Source organism: Rhinatrema bivittatum, chromosome 1, assembly GCF_901001135.1.
Source record: "Rhinatrema bivittatum chromosome 1, aRhiBiv1.1, whole genome shotgun sequence".
Classification (NCBI taxonomy): Eukaryota; Metazoa; Chordata; class Amphibia; order Gymnophiona; family Rhinatrematidae; genus Rhinatrema; species Rhinatrema bivittatum.
The window spans coordinates 356412214-356436181 of record NC_042615.1 but is presented as its reverse complement, the minus strand read 5'-3'; the positions used below and the strand labels follow the sequence as shown (position 1 = coordinate 356436181).

The following is a 23968-nucleotide window of genomic DNA, read 5'->3' as shown; positions in this document are numbered from 1 at the left end:
ATGAAATGTAAGCCAGCCACGCCCACCAGATGTGCAGCCGGGTCCTGTGCCAAATCGGAGTGCAGTGCTGCCTGAAGGCAGTGCTGGGTTGTGGGGGAACTCATTTGGGGACTTTAAAGGGGGATCATTTATTATAAATCATTATATATGTATATGAAGGCATATAAAGCTTTACAAATTACCTAAACGTTGATTTTTTTTTATTAAAAAAAAAAGTCAAATCCGTGTCTAAAAACATCTTTGTTTCACAGTTTTCACAAACGTTAGTATCAGATGATTAGGAATAATTATAGCAATAGCTAAGGGCTAATACATTTAGAAACATTTTTAAAAAGTTGTCTAAACTCCCCCCCACCCCCAAAAAAAAAATCCTCAAACTGGAAAGCCTAACAGGGAATATAAGGCTAATCTATGTAGCTGCGTTTTTAGACTCATAACTTGGACTTCCCTCTTCTGCCCTCCATCGGAAAAATGTGAACATTCACGAGCCTTCTGATTAAGAGAAAATCGGTCGGCTTTTCTGAGCCATGATTTATGCTTGATTTCAACGAGCAGCGATCCCAAATTGTCAGAGGCACCTCACCTTTCCACGGGGGCGGTGATCTGCGCGATCGGAAATCGCTTTAACGCCCCCTAACGCTTTCTTGATCGTGGGCAGCGCGCCGTCAGAATGTAGGTATGTATTTATTTATTGATTTTTATATATAACCCGATTGATCGACCAGTGAAACTACTCCTCCTCCATTGCTCCCTCCTTCTTCACCCCTCCCACCCTCCTCACCTGCCATGGGGGGGGCGGGGACTTTACCTGGAAGGAAGGCATCTACCGCGGAAGCTGCAAAACCCGGGTGGGAGTAATCTCCATCTGCCGGAAGAGTAACCCTAAGGCTGCCAAGCTCAGCCGAGGAGCGGCACTTTTGCACGGAGCCAGCCCGGGACCGCCCCTCCTCCCCTCGGCCGGTGCCCACGCCGCCCTCTGCCCCGCTCCTCCTCCCCCTCGCTCCCTGCCAGGATCGGGCGATCGGGAGGAGGGGGCTTCCTGCCCGGGAGCTTCCGGAAACCTAGCTGGCTGGAAGCAGGAGGTAAGCCCTGGCACATGGCAGCTTGATTTCGCGCTGTGGGTAGGGCGACGGCGTTCCGGAGAGGCTAAACTGCAAAGGGGCAGGGGAGGGAGGCGCTAGGCTGGGCTGCTTGGGGTGCGTTAAAGAGGCACTTCTGGCGCTCAGCGCGAAAGGTAACGCAGCGGCACTGAACAGGACGGCAGGATAGCGGAGCATTATTTGTTTTACCTCCCTGGGATTGTAATAATAATAGAGGAGAGGAGAAAGACGAATCCCTTCTCACTTCGTTTCTGGAATGCCAGAGCTGAGGGCGCATGTTCAGCACGTCCTCCTGTGCCCTATAATGGGGGAGGGGAAAAAAGGGGGGCTTCTTTTGACATCTCGCCCTCCCACCATCCCCTCTCCCACAGAGCACCTTCAAAGCCCCTCCAAAGAGGGAGGGGGGGGGGGGTGTTCTTTTCCCGCCGATCTCAATCACTACATTCCCCTCTCCACCCTCTACCTCCTTCACGCACAAAAAAACAAACAAACCAGAGGCGACCCGGCCTAGGATTAGAGGCGCTGCTGATCCACAATCACCCCAAACCCTGTTTCCGTCTCCTCCGTGTCTTCCATTGCACAGCACCATTTTTGGGACTTTAAGCACTTTTACAGCTCCGAATTGTTTTTTGTTTGTTTGTTTTTTTGTTTTTACATTGCTGCGTTTAGTATGGCAGTCATGTGATCAAGCCCAAAGGCACATCTATGGTTAGTAATTTAATACTACAGTGCTATTGCTACTATTACCGACGGCAATCATGATACAGAGCAAAGTCACATGCGATGAATGTCTTCGTTCTTCGGCCCCCTCCTCGCAGTTTCTCTTGGCTCCTGGCACCTACACTTGAAGAGGAGCTCGCGCAACATGTTGCCAGTGCAATACCAGTCTGACAGCACTGAAATATCGCAGGGCTGCCCATTTAAATTAATAATTCAGCTCTATGAAAGTCTCTTGAAAATGCACGAACGGTTAGGTAGAGCAGATTTAACGAACAAGCGCGTGATATTCTTATTTGCCCCCCCCAAAAAGGGGGGCTCACAGAGCCCTGTTCATACTCACTGATGTCCACATTGAGCAACACCACTGGAAAGGGCAAAGGGCAAACTGACCATATTTTCACCCCTGCATCGGATTGTGATGTCGGATAACTTCTGCCTTAAATAAACTCATCTCACATCCAAGAGATTAGCAAACAGGTGGTAACCTATGCTCCTGTCACCAGGTCACTACCGAATTAGCGCTGCAAAGCTACAGCTAGTCACAAATGTAATGCGTTAACTTAGTCCAATAAAAAGGTGTCAGACAGACACCTACACCTTGTTTGTTGATCCTTATTTCTCGGAGTCCACGCTAAAAGGGTACTCGTACATTTCGGAAGGTACAGTGAGGAGCTGGCTTGTGCCTTCATCAAAACTCTTATTACTTGCTTTTTAGCCCAAATTGGTTTTATTGTAGCTTTTTCACATTGCTTGCACCCTCTCTTTTATTATTATTTTCTTCGCATTTCTCAGTTTTTTTTTTGGGCTACCTCCATGCCCTGCTTGTAACAGGGGAGCTTGCACATATGTTTGATGACAAACAGCAGCACACCACCCCAAACATATTAAGGTCGAGCTTTCAAAATCGGCAAACACTTTTTTTCACGGCTCGGTATTGGGAAGCAGAAGAGAAGGATGCAATCCTACGTTTGTTTAAAGTTAATTGAACCTGTTTAATTCTCCAGCGGAATGATTAAAATATCCACTTCTCCCTAGTATTGCGGCTTTAAGAGTTACAATTTGTTGAGCCCTGGGATGGCTGCAATAAATTCTTGAACTCCCCTGGGCCCCCTTTCCCTCCTCCTTTCTCCCTCTTTCAGTTCTGCCTTCACTCTCCCTCCCTTCAAGTAAAAACTGCCCCAGTGCCCACTGTATTCAGCCACAATGGAGAATATTGTGTAAAGAGGCGGCGGAAAGATTATAATAATTATGTGCTGCCCCCTCCCATATATATTTAATAATGACATTGATGAAGACAGAGAGGAAGAACATTCTGAAGGAGAGGTACTCACAACATTTAAAAAAAAAAAAAAAAATCAACTTTCGGCCCTGACTGGGTAATTAATTTTTGTGCTTCTTCCAGGACCGAATTTCACACAGAAAAAAAACAAAACAAAACCTAGCCCGAGGGCAGTTGGACGCCGATTAAGAAATAAAACAATAACAGATCTTACTGTCGTCCCCCCCCCGCCCCCAGCCGATGGAAGGGAAATCTGGTCGATAGCCGGTGTGGGTTTTTGGTAGCCGATTATTGGGGTGTGTTGGGTTTTTTTTCCGCGGAGTTTTCCCCTTGTAACCTGAGAGGACGCGTGGGCCTGGACATATTGTTCGGTGCCCCCAGCCTGCCATCGTTCAAAGAGCCCCGAAGCTGCCGCTCTGCACCGCCGAGCAGGAGATCGTGGTGGTTTGACTTTTGACTCCCCCTGGGGGGGGGGGGGGGTGGCAGGAGCTGAGAGAGAGAGGGAGAGTGCCAGAGGCTTTCGAGGAGGCCCTGCCTGACGTCACGCGAGCCCTCTCTGCGGATCCGGCGGAGCTCTCCGCCTCTTACTCTCCGGGCCGCGGAAGGGCCCGGAGGCTCGCTTGGATCCTCACCAACAAACAATTACACAAGCAATGGTTTGTTTGTTTTTTTTTCCAAAGAAGCTGAGCAACGTATTGTGGTTTCACTCTTACTCCACTTGGATATGTAATAAGGAGGATAAGGGTCAAACACAGAAGATGGAGGCGATTCTTTTTTTCATTGAACTAAGTACCTCTGTGACTAGCCTTCTAGATTTATCCTCCCTCCATCAGTTCAGCTACAAAACAAATGTCACCACAGGTCCAACTAGTCAAAAGCGTATTGTTAGCCCAATAAAAAGGTATCACCCACAGCTTGTTTGTTGACCCGGATTTCTATTTGTCAGAGGAGCTGTAAACTACTGGACCTAAGATAAAAGATGCCATGGGAAACGTGCTGTATTTCTGTATTTTTTTTATTACCCAAGTGCTGCTATTTCATCTTTACACTCTGTAACCTTCCCAGTAAGACCTCTTTCTTTATTCTTTACTATTTCTATTTCATACTGACTCCCATCGTGCCAACAGCACACTGATTTAGGTGCTAACTCTTAGCTCTACAACCCAGTCTAGGTGAATGATCAAGTGCAGAATCAAAGTGCTCCAAAATCACTGGTTCCCAACCCTGTCCTGGGGACCCCCCCAGCCAATCCGGGTTTTCAGGATCTCCACAATGAATATGCATGAGAGAACATTTGCATGTTATGGCGGCAGTGCATGCGAATTTTCTCTCATGCATATTCATTGTGGAGATCCTGAAAACCCGACTGGCTGGGGGGGTCCCCAGGACAGGGTTGGGAACCACTGTCCTAAACAGTCATCCTTTATGGCTTTCACTGTTTTCCTATTTCCTCTCCTTACCCTTCTTGTGCCCAACTAGGTAACCCATTTGCGTCCTGTTTGTGGAAGGAAGGTGGCACAACCAGCACGGTTCCAATGGCCTCTTTTAGCTCCTCTTTTTCATATGAGATGTATTTAAGGAGTAAAGGACACGACCCTGACAAACCAGCGGCAGGAGACACAGCGATCTTGGAATTCGATGTTGTCGAAAAACAGGGAGAAACCAAGAAATGACCAGAATCTGTCCTATGCCACTTTATCAACCTTCCCTTTCATTCGTGTTTCCTGTGAGCTGTCGTCACTTTTAGGGTGATTCGCCTGGTTTTTAGTTTGAACCTCACCCGCAGCTCCATGGTCAGCAACTTTTGGTTCCTCCGTCAAGCCCTGTGCTCATACATGTTCTAAGAATTCTGAGATATCCTTCCCCCCCCCACCCATCCCCCTCACCGATCCATCGAAGTCCAAAAGTAGGCCAATTCTAGACCCTGACCACCTTACTGCAAAAAAGCTGAGCACATACTTACAGCCAAGGCCGGTCCTGTCCCTAAAATGAAACAGGGACATTGAACATTGTGATTGGATAACCGAGGTGATGAGTTCTCAGGCACTGAGTATGGATATGTTTTCACATCCAGGGACCCAAAGCAAGAAAATATGATTTAATTTTTAAAAGCACAAGAACTCCAGCCAAGCCTGTTCAGTGAAAGAGAGCTCAGTGCACTTTTTGGCTGGTTGAATGTTTCTCCTTCACCTCTGGTTGGGGAATCCTCATCCTGAATTACTGCTGCGGCAGAGCTGGAAAGAGGAAGGCCTTGTAGGTTTTGTCTCGCTCACTGTAACAACAACAACAACAACAAAAAGTGTGTACCTTGCCCCCAGCTTCTCTGCGTGAAACCATAGGAGGTGTTCATTAAATTCAACTTTCTAGAAAGACAGATCACACGTATAAAAGGAGAAAAGAAAACACGAGGCGGCTGTAAACATTATTTTATCTGCTTAAAAAAAAAAAGGCCCTAGCAACTTAAAATCTCTTCCTTTCCTACTTTCATCAAATGTCTGAGAGCAGCATAACGCAAGTTTAGAGGATATCCATTCACCCTTAAATCCTCTGGTGAACATTAATCAAAATGGATAGCAAATACAAAATAGGTCCCTCTTGCCATAGCTACCTCTTAATCCTGATAGTAATTCAGCAAAGCAGCATTATACTATGCCTCTATTAATCCCCCACACAAACGAATGCTATCTCTGACTTACTGGTCTTTAAATATCATTTCAACAATGTTGGGGGGGGGGGGGGGGGGGGAAGGGAGGAGAAGGATTGGCCACAGAGAAATGTGGATGCTCAGCAAAACTGTGATGGAAATGTACAGTTATATAGTCGTGCAATGGTGCGCTCCAGTTGAACAATTTTCTGTTATAGAATCAAATAACTGAGTCATTAATCCTATAATTACCGGGGGGATGGAGCTACTATGTACAGCCTGCTGCAGATAGCTGGCGTGCGATAATATATACCTGATCGCTCTCAAATGCTTCTCATTGGATATGACCGAAATCAGGCTTGGAAGATGCTCACTCTCTATCTCTCTCTTTTTGTGTGTGTGTGTTTGACTAAAAAATACAGCGAATCGGGGGGGGGCGTGCCAGCTAGTGGACGGCTGATCGCACTTCTCTCTTCCCACATAACGGAAGCGATCAATTCATGGGGTTTTTAATAACTTCCATGCGTTCCCTCCAAGAAGACCGCCACTTTCCTCTTACTGGTAATATGCCCCATTGCCCTTTTATTTTCTGAATCAGGGCACAAAAGAGGAGAATGGAGGGGCGAAATTATGAACGGCTTTCGATAGCAAACAGACGCCCACTGGCGCGGAAGGCAGCGGTTCCTCCCACTTGCGCGAAGTGCGCAGAAGCCGAACGCCACCAAATCTGCCTTCCACGCTGTCGTGCCACAAAGCAGGCGTCGACTTCTGGTCCGTTTCTTCGTGCTCGGACAACGTGCAAGTTCTCACACAGAATACACTGATTTTGCTGCGCCTATTTGTTAGCGCACCTACATATGTACTTTATAGATGCAGATCCGTTTCTTTTAAATGTCAGAGAGTTTGCTATACAGAGAAAGCACTCGGAAGTTATCTTTGCAGTTGTATTTGTATTTATTCAAGAGTAGGGGTTTTTTTTTTTTCCCCTGTTGGTTGTTTCTGAGAAGCAGTCAAAGTGAGAGTACAGAGAGAGAACTCCTCTCTCAGCCATACACACACATATATATAAACGTTCAAATAATAATAATAAAAGTAGTACTAAAGTAGTACTAAAAAGATCGTCTAAGACTAATGTAGACTATTTTGCCACCCTTTAGATTTTTTTTTTCCAACCTCCTTATCTTGCAATTCAAAACCAATTAAAGGTTTCTATAAATCGTTTACGTCCCTTTCATCTCGGGACCTCTGAAGCATGCTGCATTGCCCTTTGGCTGGCTCTTCTTTTTTTGTTGTTGTTATTTTACAATTGTTGTAGCAACATAATGCAGCCTTTCTTCCTCTGACTCTATAGATGCACATATACAAGGCAAGAAAGCGACGGGTTTCAAAAGCTTTTCAGTGCCTCTCCATTTGTTCTGCCATCTTCACAGTGCTGCCTTTTTCTGTGTTGCCTGCCTCCTCCTCCTCCCCCCCCCCCTTTTTTTTTTTTTTTGCTTCTGGAGTAGCAGTTATGGTAGAAGCAGATGGCTACTGATTGGGTGAGCTTTGTGGCTTTAATACTGAATACTTTATGGAAAAGGACTTTATCATGCTTGGTTGGGCAGAGGAATAACGGCCTGAGATTTACGAGCAGGAAAAAATAAATCTTTTTTTTTTCCAGTTGCGGGCGCCTTCACGCCCAGTGTCAACTTGCTAAGCAATCCGGAGATCTTGACAGGCTCAATGTGGTTGTTTACACTACGGGGGAACGTCTGTAAAGTTTAGCAACCACCGATCACATAAAAGACTCCTTTCTATGAGGGTAAGGGTGAGGCTAGAGATATTGTGATGGCACAGGCATGCTATTTCGGTGAATAAAGAAAATAATTGACATTTTCTATTGCATACTTAAATATACACACACACACACACACACACACACACAGAGGCACAAACCAATGCTGCACATGCACAGGCCTCATGAATTTTAAACTTCAAATCATACACATGGCAATTAGCTGCTAATAATTATCATGAGTTCATTTCATCAGTCCAATGATTGTCACTGGTCTTTTGCTTCTAGCTATATTGTTTAGCAGATCAGTCCCGTTTCGTTCCACTTTATTGCTCAGTTGACGTCTGAGTTTATTATTAAATATTCCACCACAGACTCCATTAAAGGGTCCAGAAACCCCCCAATGTCAGCGATGGGATTGGGAAAGGCAGACCTGCAGGTCTTCCTATGCTTCGAGCAGGACTGGAAAAACGAAATACTATCCTGGGGAGGCACCTGAAAGATGGTACTTTTTGCATGGTGAATATTCATTACAAAACACTGGCATTCAGGCCTTGTTTACAAAGGACTTTTCCCATTCTCTGCCCATAGAAAAAATTATGAGGGAATTTAGTCAAGATTGGCACTTCTGAGTGAAGTTTTTCTTAAGGATTTAGCTTTACTGCAGACACTTTACCACAAAGCAGCGGCCCTTCTGAAAAAAAAAAAATTCTGGAAAGAGACACGGGTATCTGTACCCCTGTGCCAGCCATCAATGTTCTTTTGGTCTGTAATTGCTGTACTTTAAAAGATAGGTCATGCCAGTCATTAAAAAACAAAACAAAAAAAAAACAACAACAGTCACAGCAAATGGAGGGATCCACAAATTCTCAGCTAGCTATTCAATGAATTGCAAGTTAGCACAATGCAAACGTAAACCTGAAACGAGGCAGTGTGGTTACTCAATTCCACTGGACTCTAATAAATCGTGCACGGGTTTGCACAAAGTGGTGATTACATTCTAAAATGATCCGGATGATTCTGGGAACAGTCATCGACTAGTTTACAACAAATCTGCTGGTGGGAACCCCGCTGGGGGAAAAAAAATGGAATCCGTCCTTTCACTCACTCTTGCTTCATTAAGCAATGGTATGATTAGATTATCACCCTCCCTTTAGACAACATTTAGTAACTGAAATATCTTAATATAAATAAAATATCTGTTTTATAGTGTGTTGAAATGCTTCTCCGTGAGTGTGTGTGTGTGTCTCCCTTCGCAGCTAATCTGCGAAATGATAAGGCCGTGTTTACACATATTTCAGAACACACTTAATAATTACTGAGCATATACTTAATAGGTGTAAAACAGCAGGTCAGAGGTGTGCAATCTGCTTTAAAGCAACAAACCATTCATCTAAAATGGAGGTGGATGAAATTTTTCCAAAGAAAAGTAGTGGGGAACAAAATCTAGGTGGGTCAGTTCCGGGGTGGGTGGATCATTGAGAGGAGAGAGCGGGAGCTAGGCAGAAGAGATCTGATGAATGAAACAGCAAACAAGTATGTGTTCGGGTGTCTGTCTATCCATTTACTTGTTGTGCCATTATGATGTCCCTATTTTTCCTGTGATCTTTGTATATGTAGTACTTTGTTACTGAGCTAAACTTGTGTCCATCCTTCCTCTTGTTCACTCTCCTATTGGCACGCCTTCCTTGTCTTAAAAAGGGGTTTGTCAGGGTGAGTGGTTTCAATCACTTCTTTTCACTGGGGTCCTCAAGTGAGCATTTCACCCTGCCCAAAGTAATGATTGCAATCCTTTAAAACTCTAGTTCATTAATGGAGCCACACTCCCCCCCCCTCCCTTCCCCTCCCCCAACTCCTTATGGATTTAAAATAGTATTTAATTAACGGTTACCAAAGTAGACTTATCATTCAAAGTATCAAGTCTTTACCGTCTTTTTGTCCCTATCATCAAGGGGCATGAACAAGGATAAGTAAACCCCGTATGACCTTTAATCTTTCTCCAGCCAATATTTTTTTTCCATTAAAAATGCAATTTATGATTTTTAGGCCAGCAGCAAAACCTGGTGCTCACCTCTCCCTTTCATCCCTCTCTGCCTGCCTGTCATCTCCCATCCCCTGTCTTATTTTGTCCCTCATCTGGCTCAGACCAGCTGGAGAACCATCTCTCCTCTTCTTTGCAGACAACCTGGCGTGGTATTTATTAAGACATTGTGGGGGGAAGCAAGAGAGAAGTGGGGAGTGAAGGGGATCGGCCAACAAGGGCTCTGTCAGTGTTCAGCCATCCCGCCACTAAGGGCCTGATTGAGGAAGGCTTTCCCCCAATTCCTTTCCCATGGGAAAAGACATTCATAATTCAGGCTGTAAAGCAGAGCTTCCCAAACTTGTCCTCAGGGCGCCACAGCCAATCAGATTTTCAGGATATCCACAAAATATGCATGAGAGACATTTGCATTTATTTATTTAGTTAGTTAGTTAGTCTAGCAATAGCTCCAAAACAGTTTAAAATCAAACATACATAGAAACATAAATTAAAAAATAAAATAAAATAAAACAAAACAAGAATGATCTGTGAGTTTTAAGTCTAAGAACTATTGTTTTATGGGGCATCAAAGGTATACAAATCAATCTCATGCATGTTCATTGAGGATAGCCTGAAAAGCAGACTGCTTGTGGGATCCCTAGGAGAAGTAAGGGCAGCTCTGCCCTAAGTGCAGAGAGAAACCACACTCAGTATGAATATACTTATTTTCCTGGCTTTCAGACTCAGTTCTAACAACTTCTTATCTGAAGCTAATCCAGAGAGCAACAAGCAGAAAGACAGTAACAGCAATACCTTTAAGATCCTGTTGTAATGTCTCATCTATATCAATACAGGTGAGACCTTACAAATAGATGCATACGCTTTTATCTGAACATTAAAAATATTAATTGCAGCAAACCATCCACTCCCAATCATTCACAAGCACCCTAATAAGCAAACATACTTTCACTGAAAACATCAGCTCACTTATTACAAACTACTGCAAATGTTTTTCACAACCATCATATAAATTGCTATTTTATGTTATGATTCAGTCAATATGTGCAAATTAAAGTGCACAAATATTCAGACAATTACCCTTGGATATCCAACAAACAATAAGTGAACTGTTGTTTTTAGTGAAAATGTGTTTGCTTATTAGGGTGCTTGTGAGTGATCATGTGTGGATGGTTTGCTGTAATTAATGTTTTTATTTATATGTGTAAAGGTTTTCTGAAAACATTATAGTTGATTAAAATAAGATAAAACTACATATATTTTCAAATAAAAGCATGGTGTTACTGATTTGTATCTGTTTTAGAGTGTATGTATATATATATATATATATATATATATATATATATATATATATATATATATACATCTATACATATAGCATGGAAGCCTTTTTTAAAAAGTAAACGTGTTTGCATTGAACACTTTTGGACGGCAGGAGGTTACATGATAGTACAAATATTTAAAATTACCCCATTACCCCAAACATAGAATTCCCCCTCAAGGGCTAGAAGGCACTTTAAGGTCGATTCCTCCAGTGCCACGTTCCTTCTTGTCCCATGCCTTAACACATCTGTTGGAATTAAAGCAGCTGTCTCTCCTCTGAAACCCCCCCCCCCCCCCCCCTGCTCTCTTCCATGTTTTCCACCTCATTCTGGCGAGGATCCTAGTGCAGGTTCTGAGCTAGGAGCTGAAGATGGACTGCTCATGGCTTTCTGGCTGAAACTGGGAGCCATGCCACAGGACCCTATTGGAGTCAGCATGGTGTAAGGACTACTGCCCAAACAGGCTGAAAGCAAACAATCCTCCTCCCACAGCCAGGGCGGGATTGAGGCAAGGACAACCTAGGCATGTGCCTTGGGCATCAAATTCCGAAGGTCCCCCACCCAAAACTGGGATTCCCCCTGCTGCTCTTTTCTTTCCAGAGAGAGAGAGAGAGAGAAAGGAGGGAACCCTTTAACTTAAGTTCTCTGCCGATGGGACATCTTAAATCCGGCCCTGCCCACAATTACATTGTGTGTGTGTGTGTGTGTGTCTGTGTGTGTGTTTTCCCCTAATACCTTTTTTTGTTTGTTTGTTTGTTTGTTTGTTTTGCATCCAATCCACACCAAATGTTCTGGCCTTGTCAAGGCAGACACGAGAACTCTCACAGCAATGTTCTTTTTTTCACATTCGTGCACTTAGACAGATTGTGGATAGGCATCTACACACTTCCTGGAAAATGGGCTCCTTTGTTCTGGGTGGAACTTTTTGTTTTGTTCAGAGTTTCAGCTAATTCATAAGAACATATTAGTAGTTAGAGCTTTTGTAAGCTTGCCCTCTTGTCACTTCCACCTGAACGTGGGGGAAAACTGCAGCGGGCATCACAGATACATGTTCATTAGTAATAGAGAATGAGCCATGAAAGAGTAAACTCGGGAAAGTATCGTTTTAAAAACAGAAGGTGTGGTCATGTCAAAAGGTGTGCACAGCTGGTTCCAGAAATGAAAAGAAAGATATATTGTGCCAAAAAGGAAAGGGAAACTAGGAATAAGACCCAGAGAGGAAGCAATAGGGTCAATAATCAGGCAGGCTCAGCGGCCGGCAAATGTATATAGTGCTACAGCTCTATACAGTAGGAGAAGAGCAAGATCAATAGCAACTGATTCTCAGGTACTCTGTTTCCCTAACACTGAAAGGTTTGTGATAGGTGGAATATTATTTGTATTAGGTATGAGGGGCTGTGTTCAGAGATATGATTAGCAAACTGTTATAATTTTAAAATAATTATCAGTGTGAATGCCTACTGCTTTGTTAAGTACTTAAACGCCCAAAATACAGATAGAACAAATAGATCTGCTGACTCAGTCCGGGCCCCCTTTACTCAGATAATGCCAACCGCTCCAAATTCCGAAGCACATTTTAGGTAAACTTTATCATGGAAAATAAAGTTAGGCAATCGTTCCAAGTATCGTGAAGACTCAAATATCTGCCAGAGTAATAGAGGCCAATGAGTTATCAGAGTACAGTGTACACGTTTCGTTAACTACCGGCCTCTGCTAGCAAACTGGAATATCTTTAGATCAGACAGAAGACTTACCCTACAGTTTAAAATTTTGACTTTTGATGCTGCAGCCTAATTAATTATAGTTCTGTTGTAATGTCTACACACTTTTGTGGCATGTCTGTCTAAATCCGTGACAGACGAGCTTACTGGTCTGAGGTACATCACTGATTTACTGGAGTGTCACAAGGGAGTTTGCATTAAAAAAAAACAATATTTCCCTTTTCTGAACTGAGTCTAGAATCCCTTTCCAGACTGAACCCGGGCACGCTCTCTCTGAGGCAATGCAAGCGTACACCAGACAGCAGACATGCTTGATAATCAGCAAAGGTATTCAGTTTATTTATTTGCCTCAGTCTGGTTAAAGTTTAAATATTATCCGGAAAAAATTAGCAGTAACATTAAAGAGATATAATAAATACACCCATAAGTAAAAGGCACCTAGTTGCTGACAACTGCCTATTAGGTACACTATGAACCAGCTGATACATTTCTTACATAAACTGGATAAGAAGATCACTCGCCTCTAAAGGCGATCTGCGTTTAATGGTGGTGTATAATGACCGCATCACTGCCTGACTTACTGCTTCATCGATAGGGGAGGGAGTTTAAACAAACCTCCAGAGAGCACAGAAGTTATTCTAGCAAAAGGTAACACTCCCTTACTTACGATCTAGATTTCATGCACTACCGACCCCTGTGATATGCAAGAACGCGCATAAAAACACAATGTGAAGAGTTAAATATTTTAAAAGATGACCGTCCTATATCCATTTCTATATGGGTCAGTTACATTCAGGGGGAAAAAAAAAAAAACCAAACCCCGATGCTCTTTGATAAGCGCCACTAAGTTTGAGATAGTCTCTCCTATTTGTTGCAGTTGCAGTTGCTGTTAAAGGTGCTTAACATTTCTAATTCCTCCGCCCCGTCAATGCATTTTCAAAGCATTTGCTTTATGGTTTGGACACTCTTTCATGCCTTTGTGAACCATAATGTTTTGCTCTCTCTCGACCCTGAGAACAACTTCGGACTACCCAAAACCTCGGCTTTCCCTTTATCACACCTTTCGTCCTCTTCACTCCGAAAAAAAGGCTCAGGTGACAGTGAATGCGGTGCTTTTGATCCCTTGTGCGTTAGGATTCTGTTTTCTAAAGATGTTTCTCACAAGGCTTGAAAAGCGGCAGGTACCAGATCAGAGGTAAAGATCACGCTGGTTGCACCAAATTCTTCCATGAAATACGACGCCCGAGAAGATACTGGCATCATCACCATGACAGGTCTTGCTCACTCGGACAACTGAAATGCAAGCACTATCGCGAAAGCTTTAATTCTGAAAGGAGAAAGTCTGCCCGAAGCTTAGGAGATGTGGTACGTGAGAAGCAGTTCTGCAAAGTTTGGGGAGAAGAGAGAGAGAAAGAGAACCTCATTAATGACTCTTAAAAAAAAAAAATCAGAACCGAGCTGCATAGGGATTTCTGAGGGAAAGATTTATCCTGAGCTCTGTGATCCCGAGTTATTGGCGAGCTCTCTCTCTCTCTCTCCCTTTCTCATTAATAATCGCAACACCCCAGAATCTTTGCTCGGCCCCCCGGTAGCCATTTGTTCTAGAAGTAATGGTCTACTAATGTCTGATCGTTACTTTTGTTTGAAATCTTCCGAAGAAACACACACACACACAAACACACAAAGGTGACAATAAAATTAACGACACGTGGCGTTCGGTTTTGTTGATGTTTGCAATTATGCCTGCGAACTTGAAAACAAAGCTTTGAATAAAAATTATTGTTCCGCGATGATTAGCTGAAACTGTTGGCTGACGGTGGCTTTTATAGGAGTATTTTGAGGGTGAATAAGTGCACATAAATGTCCTAACGCAGTGAATTTCAGTAACTGGTCACGACAAACTCCATTTCGAGGATGCGTGCACATTATGAAACACAAAAAAAGCCTTTAAGGTTCCTTCCAAACAAATGTTATTTGCGGAGTTTTATCCCTCTCTAAATGACCATCATTTAGATAACCGATAGCAAAAAAATAAAGCTAGACTGAAAATGTGTCAGGTAAGAATGTGTCCTCCTGGTATAAACTACAATGCACTTTATCTTACTGCCATAGCAGTCAGTCCTGGAGAAGACACTGGGATTTGGTGAATTAATATATTAAAGGCTGGCAGCCAAGCAAAGCTGGACTTTAATCTCCGTGGCACAAAAAGTTCTAGAGAAAACACAAAGATCCTCCAATTTCCACTTTATTCTGCTCTGCAAATTTGGGTTTTCCCTTCTTATGGAATCTTTCTTATTCATGCTACTCTGGTTACTAACATGTTTTTAATCGTGTGTTATAAGGTCATGTGCATGGGGGGGGGGGGGGGGGGGGGGGGGGGAAGGTTTTTGTTGTTGTGTTTTACTACAGGGCCTCCGTTTTATGTTTCTACATAGCCTAGCCCGGAAGGTTTGCCATACCTAACGAAAATAAGTAGGAACAGAACGGATACACGCTGTCTGCTTTTCTCCTCCTATTAGTCCAGGGGTCTGCTGTTACTCCTCGCCTTGTTCTCATTTCTCCTAACTGTACATTTTCACCAAGCCTACCCACAGCTATCCTCTGCTCTTATCCCAGCCAACTCAGAAAAGTTCATCATTTCCTTTTCGCTTACCCTCTCCCCGCCCACTTTAGGTTTTATTTTTCTGGGGTTTAAAAGCATCCAAGGGTTGTTTTCTCGCTTCCCTTCCACATTGTTTTGTTTTTTTTTGCCATACCGGTCAGCGCTAGCTGCTTTCCAGCAGGCAGATTGCACAGCCCTTACTGAACGCGCATAGTTTCATGCTAGCCTAGTGGCCACCGCTTCTGATTTCTTGCACGGAAGAAGAGGCAGTTTGTGCGAGGTAAGAGCTGCCAAAAAAAACAAACAAAAAACCCAAAACAAACCTACAAATTTCCTTAAGTTTCCGGAAAATACGATGTTTAGAAAGGTAAGTTTTCACTAGCTTCTGTCCAGCTGTTAGTTACCGAGCGAGCATACCAATGATCAGCTTGTTGTAGCAAAGGTGCTTCGCGGGGTTACGTTGAAAGGGACTGCACGAGATAGAAGTGGGGGAAAAAAGGTGTTTCGGCCTTAAATATCTACTGCAGCTGCCGGCTGAGGGGAGGACAGAAGAGCACCCCCCTCTTTAACAGGTCAAAGGATAATGTGTGCTCTACATGTAAAAGTGGCTTTTCACTTTTCCTGTTCGGCCGTTTTTTTATTACTCTGATCATTCCCCTCCCTCCCTCTCTCTCCCCAGCAGTGGGAGGAAAGAGCGTGAAGTGGACAGGCGGGGACTGCGCGCTGTGTGTGCTCAGGGTCAGAGGCGAGAAAGGCGCTGTCCATTCAGCACCGCCCTCTGCCCGCGCACAGGCAGGGGGGACGCAGGCTGGGAGTGGCAGGGCCGCGCTGGCGGTCACAAAGGCAACCTTTCTGATTAGATAACCCCCCCCCCCTTTCTCTCTCCCCCCGCCTCTTTTTCCCCTGCCTCCCCCCCCCCCCCCCCCCAGGAGAGGAAAAAGCCAGTGGGATCGGCTTCTCAAGCAGTGCAAAGCAGGGCGGCCCTGACGCTCATTCACATCTGCCGTTCAAAAAAAAAAAAAAGCTTGGGATGGACTCACAACTTGTCCATTCCTTGCAGGAAAGTTTAGGGGTCCTGGATAAAACTGCCTCCCTGCCTTCGCCTTGTGTGTGCTTAGCTTCCAGGGGACTCCCTTGAAAATATTATAGTAAGGGGGTGGGGGGAAGAAATGCGCCGCTGACCCTGGCGAGGAGAAGAAACTCGGTCAAAATGCACAGCACGGAATGTGTTTTGGGGTTCGTTTGAAACTCACCTCTGTTGCTCTGACCAGCTCCTTCCATGAAGGAAGGGGAGAGAACTGGGGGGAGGAGGTGATGCACCGATAGACCGAACAATTACGTTCGGGAAAAAAAACCCCAAACAAACCCAGGAAGCGAAGCCTGGAGCTAAGTTCATTTCTGCATCTAGACGCTAAAATATCACCGGGATTTTCTCTTAAGCTCAAAAAAACCCCAAAACTCCACCCTAGCCATATGTTGTTGGCATGATGTACAGAGGTTTAAGAAACTAAATTGTACGGTTGGAACCAATGAAACGTTGATATTGTTTTCTGGGGCACCTTCGTCTGCAACGCCCCTCACCTCCTAAAACTTTCAGAAGTGATCTATGGTCCCTTAGCGGGGAAGGGCGCAGGCCGAAATGTGTGCTCCGTAATTAAAGCAGGAGAAAAGAAAATACTGAATCCGGTCAAAGAGCATGAAGTGCGAGGAGTTCAGGCATTAATACGTCTTCTTTATACAGGGGGGGGGGGGGGGGGGTAGTGTATTTTGTGGCTCGCAGGTTTGCTCTGGGAGGTGTATGGTAATCTGCACAGTATGAAGCCATTAGGAAAGGTTTTATTCCTGCCCTAGTAAATTCCCAAAGTTGCCTTATTATTGCATTTGTCTCTGTCAGCAGTGAGGAGCTTCAGAATCGCCACATCTGACAGGAAGGCGGTGCCCCAGAAGAAGCCCCCCAAATCAAGCTGTAAAGCCATGCAATTATGCTAATAATAAAGTCTCCTTTTCTACATAACATATTGCACAATTTGCTGTATATTTCTGCAGTCATCTGCATGCTAAAAGACTGATTTTTATTAACATATGGATTTTTATGGGGTTGTTTTTTTTAAAACATTTTTCTTTTGTAGATTGTATAATATGCAACAGAAACCACCCCTACCACAATGCAATCCAAGTGCTGGCAGTGCGGGAGCTTGGCAGTTGACGCTGACCCAAGTACCAATCAGTCCATGACCCCCAAGTCACAGCAGGTAGGAGCAGCAGCAGCAGCAAGAGGGGTGCAGGGCGGTCAGAGGGAAGAGAAAAGTGTTTGCCGAGGAAAGAGTTAAAGGGAGGGGACATGGGCTGTCACGCGTCATTGGGCAGATTATGTGCAGCAAACAAAAAGTGTGTGCTTGCGTGCCAGTCAGTCACTGCATCGGGTCCATCTGTACAACTCCCTGTTTCTCTCTCTCTCTCTCAGTTTCTCTCTCTCTCTCTCTCTCTTTCTCTGTCCCTTCTCAGTCTCCACTCCCATCTATCCAGAACACAGGAGAGCAACACTAGCATCTTTTTTTTTTTCTGACATGGAAATACACTAATCCAACAGACCCTGGGAGGGGAGGGAGAAGAGAGCGAGAGAAAGACACACACACAACCTCATCCCATGCCAGCTTCTGGTTTCCTTGTGTTTAGGATTATATTCTGACCTTATTTCTGGTAAGTAAAATATGCATTTTCCCTCCAATTGTTTGTTTGAGGGTTTGTTTGTTTTTTTTTGGGGGGGTAGCAGCTGGAAGGCAGAAAGATTGCAATGTCAAGACGACTCATACAAAGGAGAGGACGGGAAAAAAAAAAAAAAAAAAAGCGGGCTCCACTGAGGTGGAGATTCTGTTGCCACACAATACCAGAGCTTATGGACAGGAAGGGGCGAGTATCCCCTGGCTTTTCCCTTCCTCCTCCTTTTTTTTTTTTTTTTGTCTGTTAAATGAGAGAATCTGGGTTTTATAGTTGATGGTGATGAGAGACAAGAGCAAGAGAGAAGAGGAGAGGCGTCGTTTCTTAGGCTGCTGCTTTTCAATCAGCCAAGGAGACAGAGAGGAAGAGCTCGAGCACTATTATTATTAGTAGTAGTAGTGCGATCACTCCGAGGAGCATTTCCCCTGTATTGTTTGGTAGAATTGCATTTTAATGACCGCCTTCCCGCTGTTCCCCCCCAAAGTGACGCTGCCGACCTCGGCCGCAATAAAAAAAAGCTGGTGGCGGGGGGTAGAAAGGACTTTCAAAACATTAACTGAGAAAAGAAATGAATGGCTTGCAAACAAGCAAAAAGGCTTGAAAACGCTGCGCCTTTCAATAAAGGAGATTGCCACTTTTATTCAAAATTTCTTACTTATTTTGACGTTTCTCTGACATTGGTAATCCCCACCACTCAACAGAGAAAGGGTACGGAAGGAAGTTGTATGTTTCAGCAATTCCTGGTTGCAGAACACAGAAGAGATTTGATAAATGGGGGGGGGGGGGGGGGGGAGAAGGGTACAAAACGTGTAAGTTTTGCAAGCCAAAGTTCCAGACTTGTGCCTTCAATTTTCTTTGAGATATTTTCCCGTTTATCGGATAATGAAGCCAGGAAAGATGAACAGATGGCGTTAATGGCTTTAATAATATTATTTAATGTGTGCTATGCGAGATCAGTTTTAAAATAATTACATTCAATGGCTTTTTTTCTTCTCGTCCCTCACTTACTGGGGGGGGGGGGGGAGAGAATGCCAAATTATCGATTATCTCATTGTTTAAAACCGATGCACTACAAATACTTCGTACATTTTAATATCGAACAATCACAGAGAACAGTGATACTACTGGTATGCATTGAAGAATATAATTAGCACTTGTGTGTTGGCAGCCTCTAGATTTTATATGCCTTACAAGCCGAGAGATTAGGTGGCACACGGCTGCCCGAGTCATACCCAAGAAAGCAGGATTCCCAACTCGTTGCCCAAAACTGTATCCACCAGCAGCGTTTTCTGCTTGCACACCGTCTGCCTTACCTGCACTGCTTCCCAAGCCCTGACTCTTATCGCTTTAGTACAACAAGGTGGCTGGGGCTCACCCTCATCCATAAATAAGCGTGTCGAGGTAAAAAAATAAATAATAATAATAATAATTACCTCCGCTTGCTGCTTTTAATTAAAGTCTCCGAGGGAACGTGCTGGATGATGGTAATGAGAAGACATACGTTCCCCCTCTTGTAGATGAGAGCTAAAGGTTAGGTGACACGAAACCGGTGACACTGACAGCCCACTCGGAATCCATTCGCCACGCTCTTCTGTCCTGGTGTTGCGAGCCCCGGACTCCGCTTTAGGACCCGATTTCCCTCCCCCCCCTGCCCTGGGACGAGCCCTCCTTGTGGCTGCCTTGGGTCTCCGATGACTGACGTTTCTTTACATTTCCAGGCTGGCTTCACGTCCCTCTCCTTCCTAATGTATTGCCCCCCCCCCCCCGTACCCGACTGCCTGTTGTTCTTTTTTTTCAATGTTATGTCTGGATCGTGTTTCATGGTTTTCTTCAATAAAGAAATGATGGTTCTAATCCTGTTGCACTTTGCCAACTTCTTTAGGTACATTTTTAACGCTGGGCACAGGATAAAAGTGTTTTGTTTTTTTTTCGTGCTGCTTGCATGCTTTTCAGCGACCCAGGGAATATTTCGTGTTTTCTTTAAAGGAGCGCCACATACATTACCTATTTATTCAGACAAACATTTCTACATATCTATTATAGGAGATTATGTAATGGTCCTTATTTTCCCCATTAGGCTTCTCCTAGTGATGGAGGACGTCGGGGCTCAAAGGGGGATTTGGGATGGAGACGCCAAGGCTGTTCAGCAGTGTCTGACGGATATTTTTACCAGTGTTTACACGACCTGTGATATCCCAGAAAATGCCATCTTCGGCCCCTGCGTACTGAGCCACACGTCTTTGTATGACAGCATAGCCTTCATAGCTCTCAAGTCCACTGACAAGAGAACCGTCCCTTATATATTTCGGGTAAGACTTCACCTTAAAAAAAAAATAAAAATAAATTAGGCTTTACGATAAAAGTGCATTGCTTTAGTTCGTCAAGTCTAAAGTGTTAACTGAGATGTTAGACAGCAATCATCATACATTTTGTGTATTTGCATGCACCGAGTCATTCCCTGATCAAAAATAACAAAAAAAAAAAAAAAATACACTCATTTGTACAAACTCCGATGCTGTCATTGTTTTAGAGACCACTTTATGCGTTTGTAAGATATATCCCAAGATTTTTTTTACTGATTTGGTGTTATGCTACTTCTCTCACTACAAATTTAGAAAACTATTTTGTGCAAAAGACTGAACACATACATCGTCTTCAGTTTCTGTCAGCAACTCATTTTGATTCATTTTTACGAGCACTGCCACATTTTATACAAAGATAAACTTTCCTCTCTAAATAATGCACCATCTTTGATTTTGCCAATGTTTAATACAGCCAGCAATCTGTGCCGTCTAAAAAGAACCTGGGTCAAAGTTGCCCACATAATGTAAAAAAAAAAAAATAATTATAATAAAAGCGATTGTCTTGTAGATATTCAATTTATCTCAAAAGATATGGTGACACTATTCATTCTGATTATTTAAATATAAATTGCCTGCTTCCGTCTTACAGAAGACCCCCATTTATTCTGACGAATTCAGCACTTAATAAAGTGTTGGCTTTGCTTCTTTCCCAGAAGACCCGAGACGACTGCGCTGTGGGATTCTTCGGGTTTTTAATTCTGGCTGTGATTTCTCTTTTTGCAGGTGGACACCTCAGCTGCAAATGGTTCCTCCGACGGGTTAATGTGGCTCCGCCTGGTACAGTCTGCCCGGGATAACGAAGAACAGAATCTAGAGGCCTATATAAAGAATGGACAATTATTTTACCGGTCCCTTCGCAGGATTGTCAAAGATGAGGAATTATTGGTTTGGTATGGGAAAGAACTGACGGACTTATTGTTGCTGAACCCTGCCAGGACCCACAGCAAAATGAACGGTAGGTGCCTCCCTATTCCTTTTTCTGAATTCACAAGGCCCACATCGTTCAAACCAGCCAGGACAGTGGGGTGACACTGGAGACTGGAAAAAGGTTAAAAAAAAAAAAAAGCATATCGAGAATGGATCCTCCAAAATAGCTGCCAACCTGATACCAATCAGACAGACTGGGCAAAGCTCTCTTTTGAATTAGTGGCTGTAATGAAGTAGCTGTCTGGCTATGACCTTTTTTTTTTTTTTTTTTTTTTTTTGGTAAAGGCTAGTAGATAAGACTAAATAAAGAGAGGCCTACTGAGAAGGAAAGCACGGACAAGAAGTAGAACCAGTGCACCACTACCCTTTCAAAGTTGTTGTGGCAGTTTTAAATGCACTTTACAATAAAAGCCTGGTGGTGGTGGTGGTCTATTTGTTTTGGGTGGAGGCCCGGGCCAGATCTCTAGAGTGGGGAGCCGCCAGGGACCTCAGATTTTCCTTCAGCAAAGGCGGGGGGGGGGGGGGGGGGGGGGGGGTGAGGAGTTTGTTGTAGGTGGAAGTACCCCTGCTAAGTGACTGGGTGAGAAGCGGGCAGTAGATCTGTGAAAGCCCGACCCCCCTAACCTAAGCGATCTGCTCGCCCGGCTGCACTCTACTGAACTGTGTCTCCCTCTCTGTCCCCGCAGGCTGCTCTCCGCACTCGTGCAGGGACTGCGGGCTGCGCTCGCAGTTCGAGTTCCCGCACGCGGCGCACGTGCGCTTCCGCTGCCCCAAGCGGCTGCACCGCCCCGAGGAGCTGGAGGAGGGCGCCCCCCTGCTCAAGTACCGCCACGGCCCCCCGCCGCCCAGCGAGCTCAAGCCCACCACCGATTTCCACAACCTGGCGCGGGACCTGGAGAACTCCCGGCCCGAGGCCAGCAGCCAGCACCACCCGGCCAAGAGAAAGGGCGCCGAGGACGGGCCGGAGCCGGGCAGCGGGAGCCGCTTCCCGGCCGAGGAGCTGGTGTGCAGCCCGCAGAGCTTTCGGCCCAGCCTCTACTACGGCCTGGAGGAGAACGGCCGCCGCCTCTACGCGCCCCCCAGCCCGGAGACGGGCGAGGCCAAGCGCAGCGCCTTCGTGGAGGTGAAGCGAGGAGCCGCCGCCGCCGCCGCCGCGGCCGAGCAGGGGGAGGACAAGGACCCGTCGCCGGCCCCCTCCGCCTCCAGCTCCCCGGCTCGCAGCAGCCCCTCCGGCGAGCCCCCGCCCGAAGGCAGCGCCGCCCTGGGCTGCGGCGCCAGCGCCTTCAGCAGCGTGCAGCCCCTGGCCAGCCCCGACGAGCGCAAGAGCGCCTTCAGCCAGCCCACGCGCTCCGCGGCCTACGGCCACGCCCACGCGCCCCTGCCAGGGCTGGGGCCCAAGCTGCTGCCCGCCGCGGGGGCGGGGCTAGAGTGCCACGTGGTGGGCGACGGCCCCGCCCGCCTGTACCAGGCCGAGCCGCTGGCGGCCAAGCTGCAGAGCGCCGCCGAGCTGGGGCCGGGGGGAGGCGGCCTCCCCAAGCGCAGCCCCTTCCTCTACGCCACGACCTTCTGGCCCAAGAGCTCGCCGGCCGCGGCCTCCCTGCAGCTGCAGCTGCCGTCCACCCTCACCCTGCTGCCGCCCTCCTTCACCTCCCTCTGCCTGCCCGCGCAGAACTGGTGCGCCAAGTGCAACGCCTCCTTCCGCATGACGTCGGACCTGGTGTACCACATGCGCTCGCACCACAAGAAGGAGTACGCGCTGGAGCCGCTGGTGAAGAGGCGGCGGGAGGAGAAGCTGAAGTGCCCCATCTGCAACGAGTCCTTCCGCGAGCGCCACCACTTGTCCAGGCACATGACCTCGCACAACTGACCGCCGACAAGAGGGCCAGGGGAAAGACTGCCTTGCTCTCTCCGACTGCGAACTAAAAACTCTGGAGAGGCTAAATTTTGTTTCCTCCCTGAATGCACGTATTTACACTTTCCAAAAATAATAATAATAATAAAAAAAAAAGTACATTTTTTAAAATGTCATATATTGCAGCATATTGATGCATTTGTCATACGTTTCTACTTAAATTATTAAGCACTTACGGTTTAGATGTAACGATGATTCTATGTAAGGGTAAATTTTTATTTTAGATATAAAAAGTAAATTGAAGGGGAGGGATGATGAGGTTACACTCTGCATTATTTGATGACAGTATGAGCTCAGAAAACGGAAGGACGACATTCCACTAAAAAGTTTCCTTGAGAAGTGCATGCACCACGAAGTGATGGTTGAACTTCACTGCAGAATGTCATCGAACCTGTGAATGTGTTTCCTTTTCATACAAAATGTAATTTTGTGCCAGTGAAATAGTTATGGTTTTTTTTCCCTTGAAAAAAATTTATTAACCTTTATAGTTAAGCTGGATATGTTGGATGCTTTCACAATAAATGACTTTATTTTCTTCAAAGCACTTGGAGGTTGGTAAGCATTTATTCAAGGTTCAGGTTTACAGTTCTCTTAAGAACCCTGGAAATAGTTATGGTCTAAAATTAATGTCTTAATTTACATGTACATACACAGTACAGAAGAGTTAAAAAGCTGCTATAAGGTGCAGTTAGTTTTATGAAAGCAGACAGTGGTTAAAAGCATCATCTAATCTCTGTTTTGGAACCTAGCAAGGATGTGTCTAGATTAATTTTCAATGCAAAGCCCTTGGACAAGAATGGCTGTCAGCTGACCCTTGAGTCCACTTTCTTTTCAACAGCTATGCAATT

General features: G+C 45.2%; 1 protein-coding gene across 3 annotated transcripts; it reads left to right on the top strand.

Moving 5' to 3' along the window:
• Positions 1–814: 814 nt before the first annotated feature.
• PRDM8 (PR/SET domain 8) lies at positions 815–23214 on the top strand. Of its 3 annotated transcripts, XM_029600208.1 has the most exons (6): positions 815–1082; positions 17330–17452; positions 17791–17900; positions 19996–20227; positions 21005–21236; positions 21895–23214. In XM_029600208.1, the coding sequence occupies exons 4-6, from the start codon at positions 20009–20011 to the stop codon at positions 23073–23075; spliced, it is 1632 nt and encodes a 543-aa protein (XP_029456068.1). In that variant the 5' UTR covers positions 815–1082; positions 17330–17452; positions 17791–17900; positions 19996–20008; the 3' UTR covers positions 23076–23214. The 3 variants fall into 3 exon arrangements, with proteins under 3 accessions (XP_029456068.1, XP_029456077.1, XP_029456087.1); XM_029600217.1 differs by lacking the exon at positions 17791–17900; XM_029600227.1 differs by lacking the exon at positions 19996–20227.
• Positions 23215–23968: the final 754 nt, after the last annotated feature.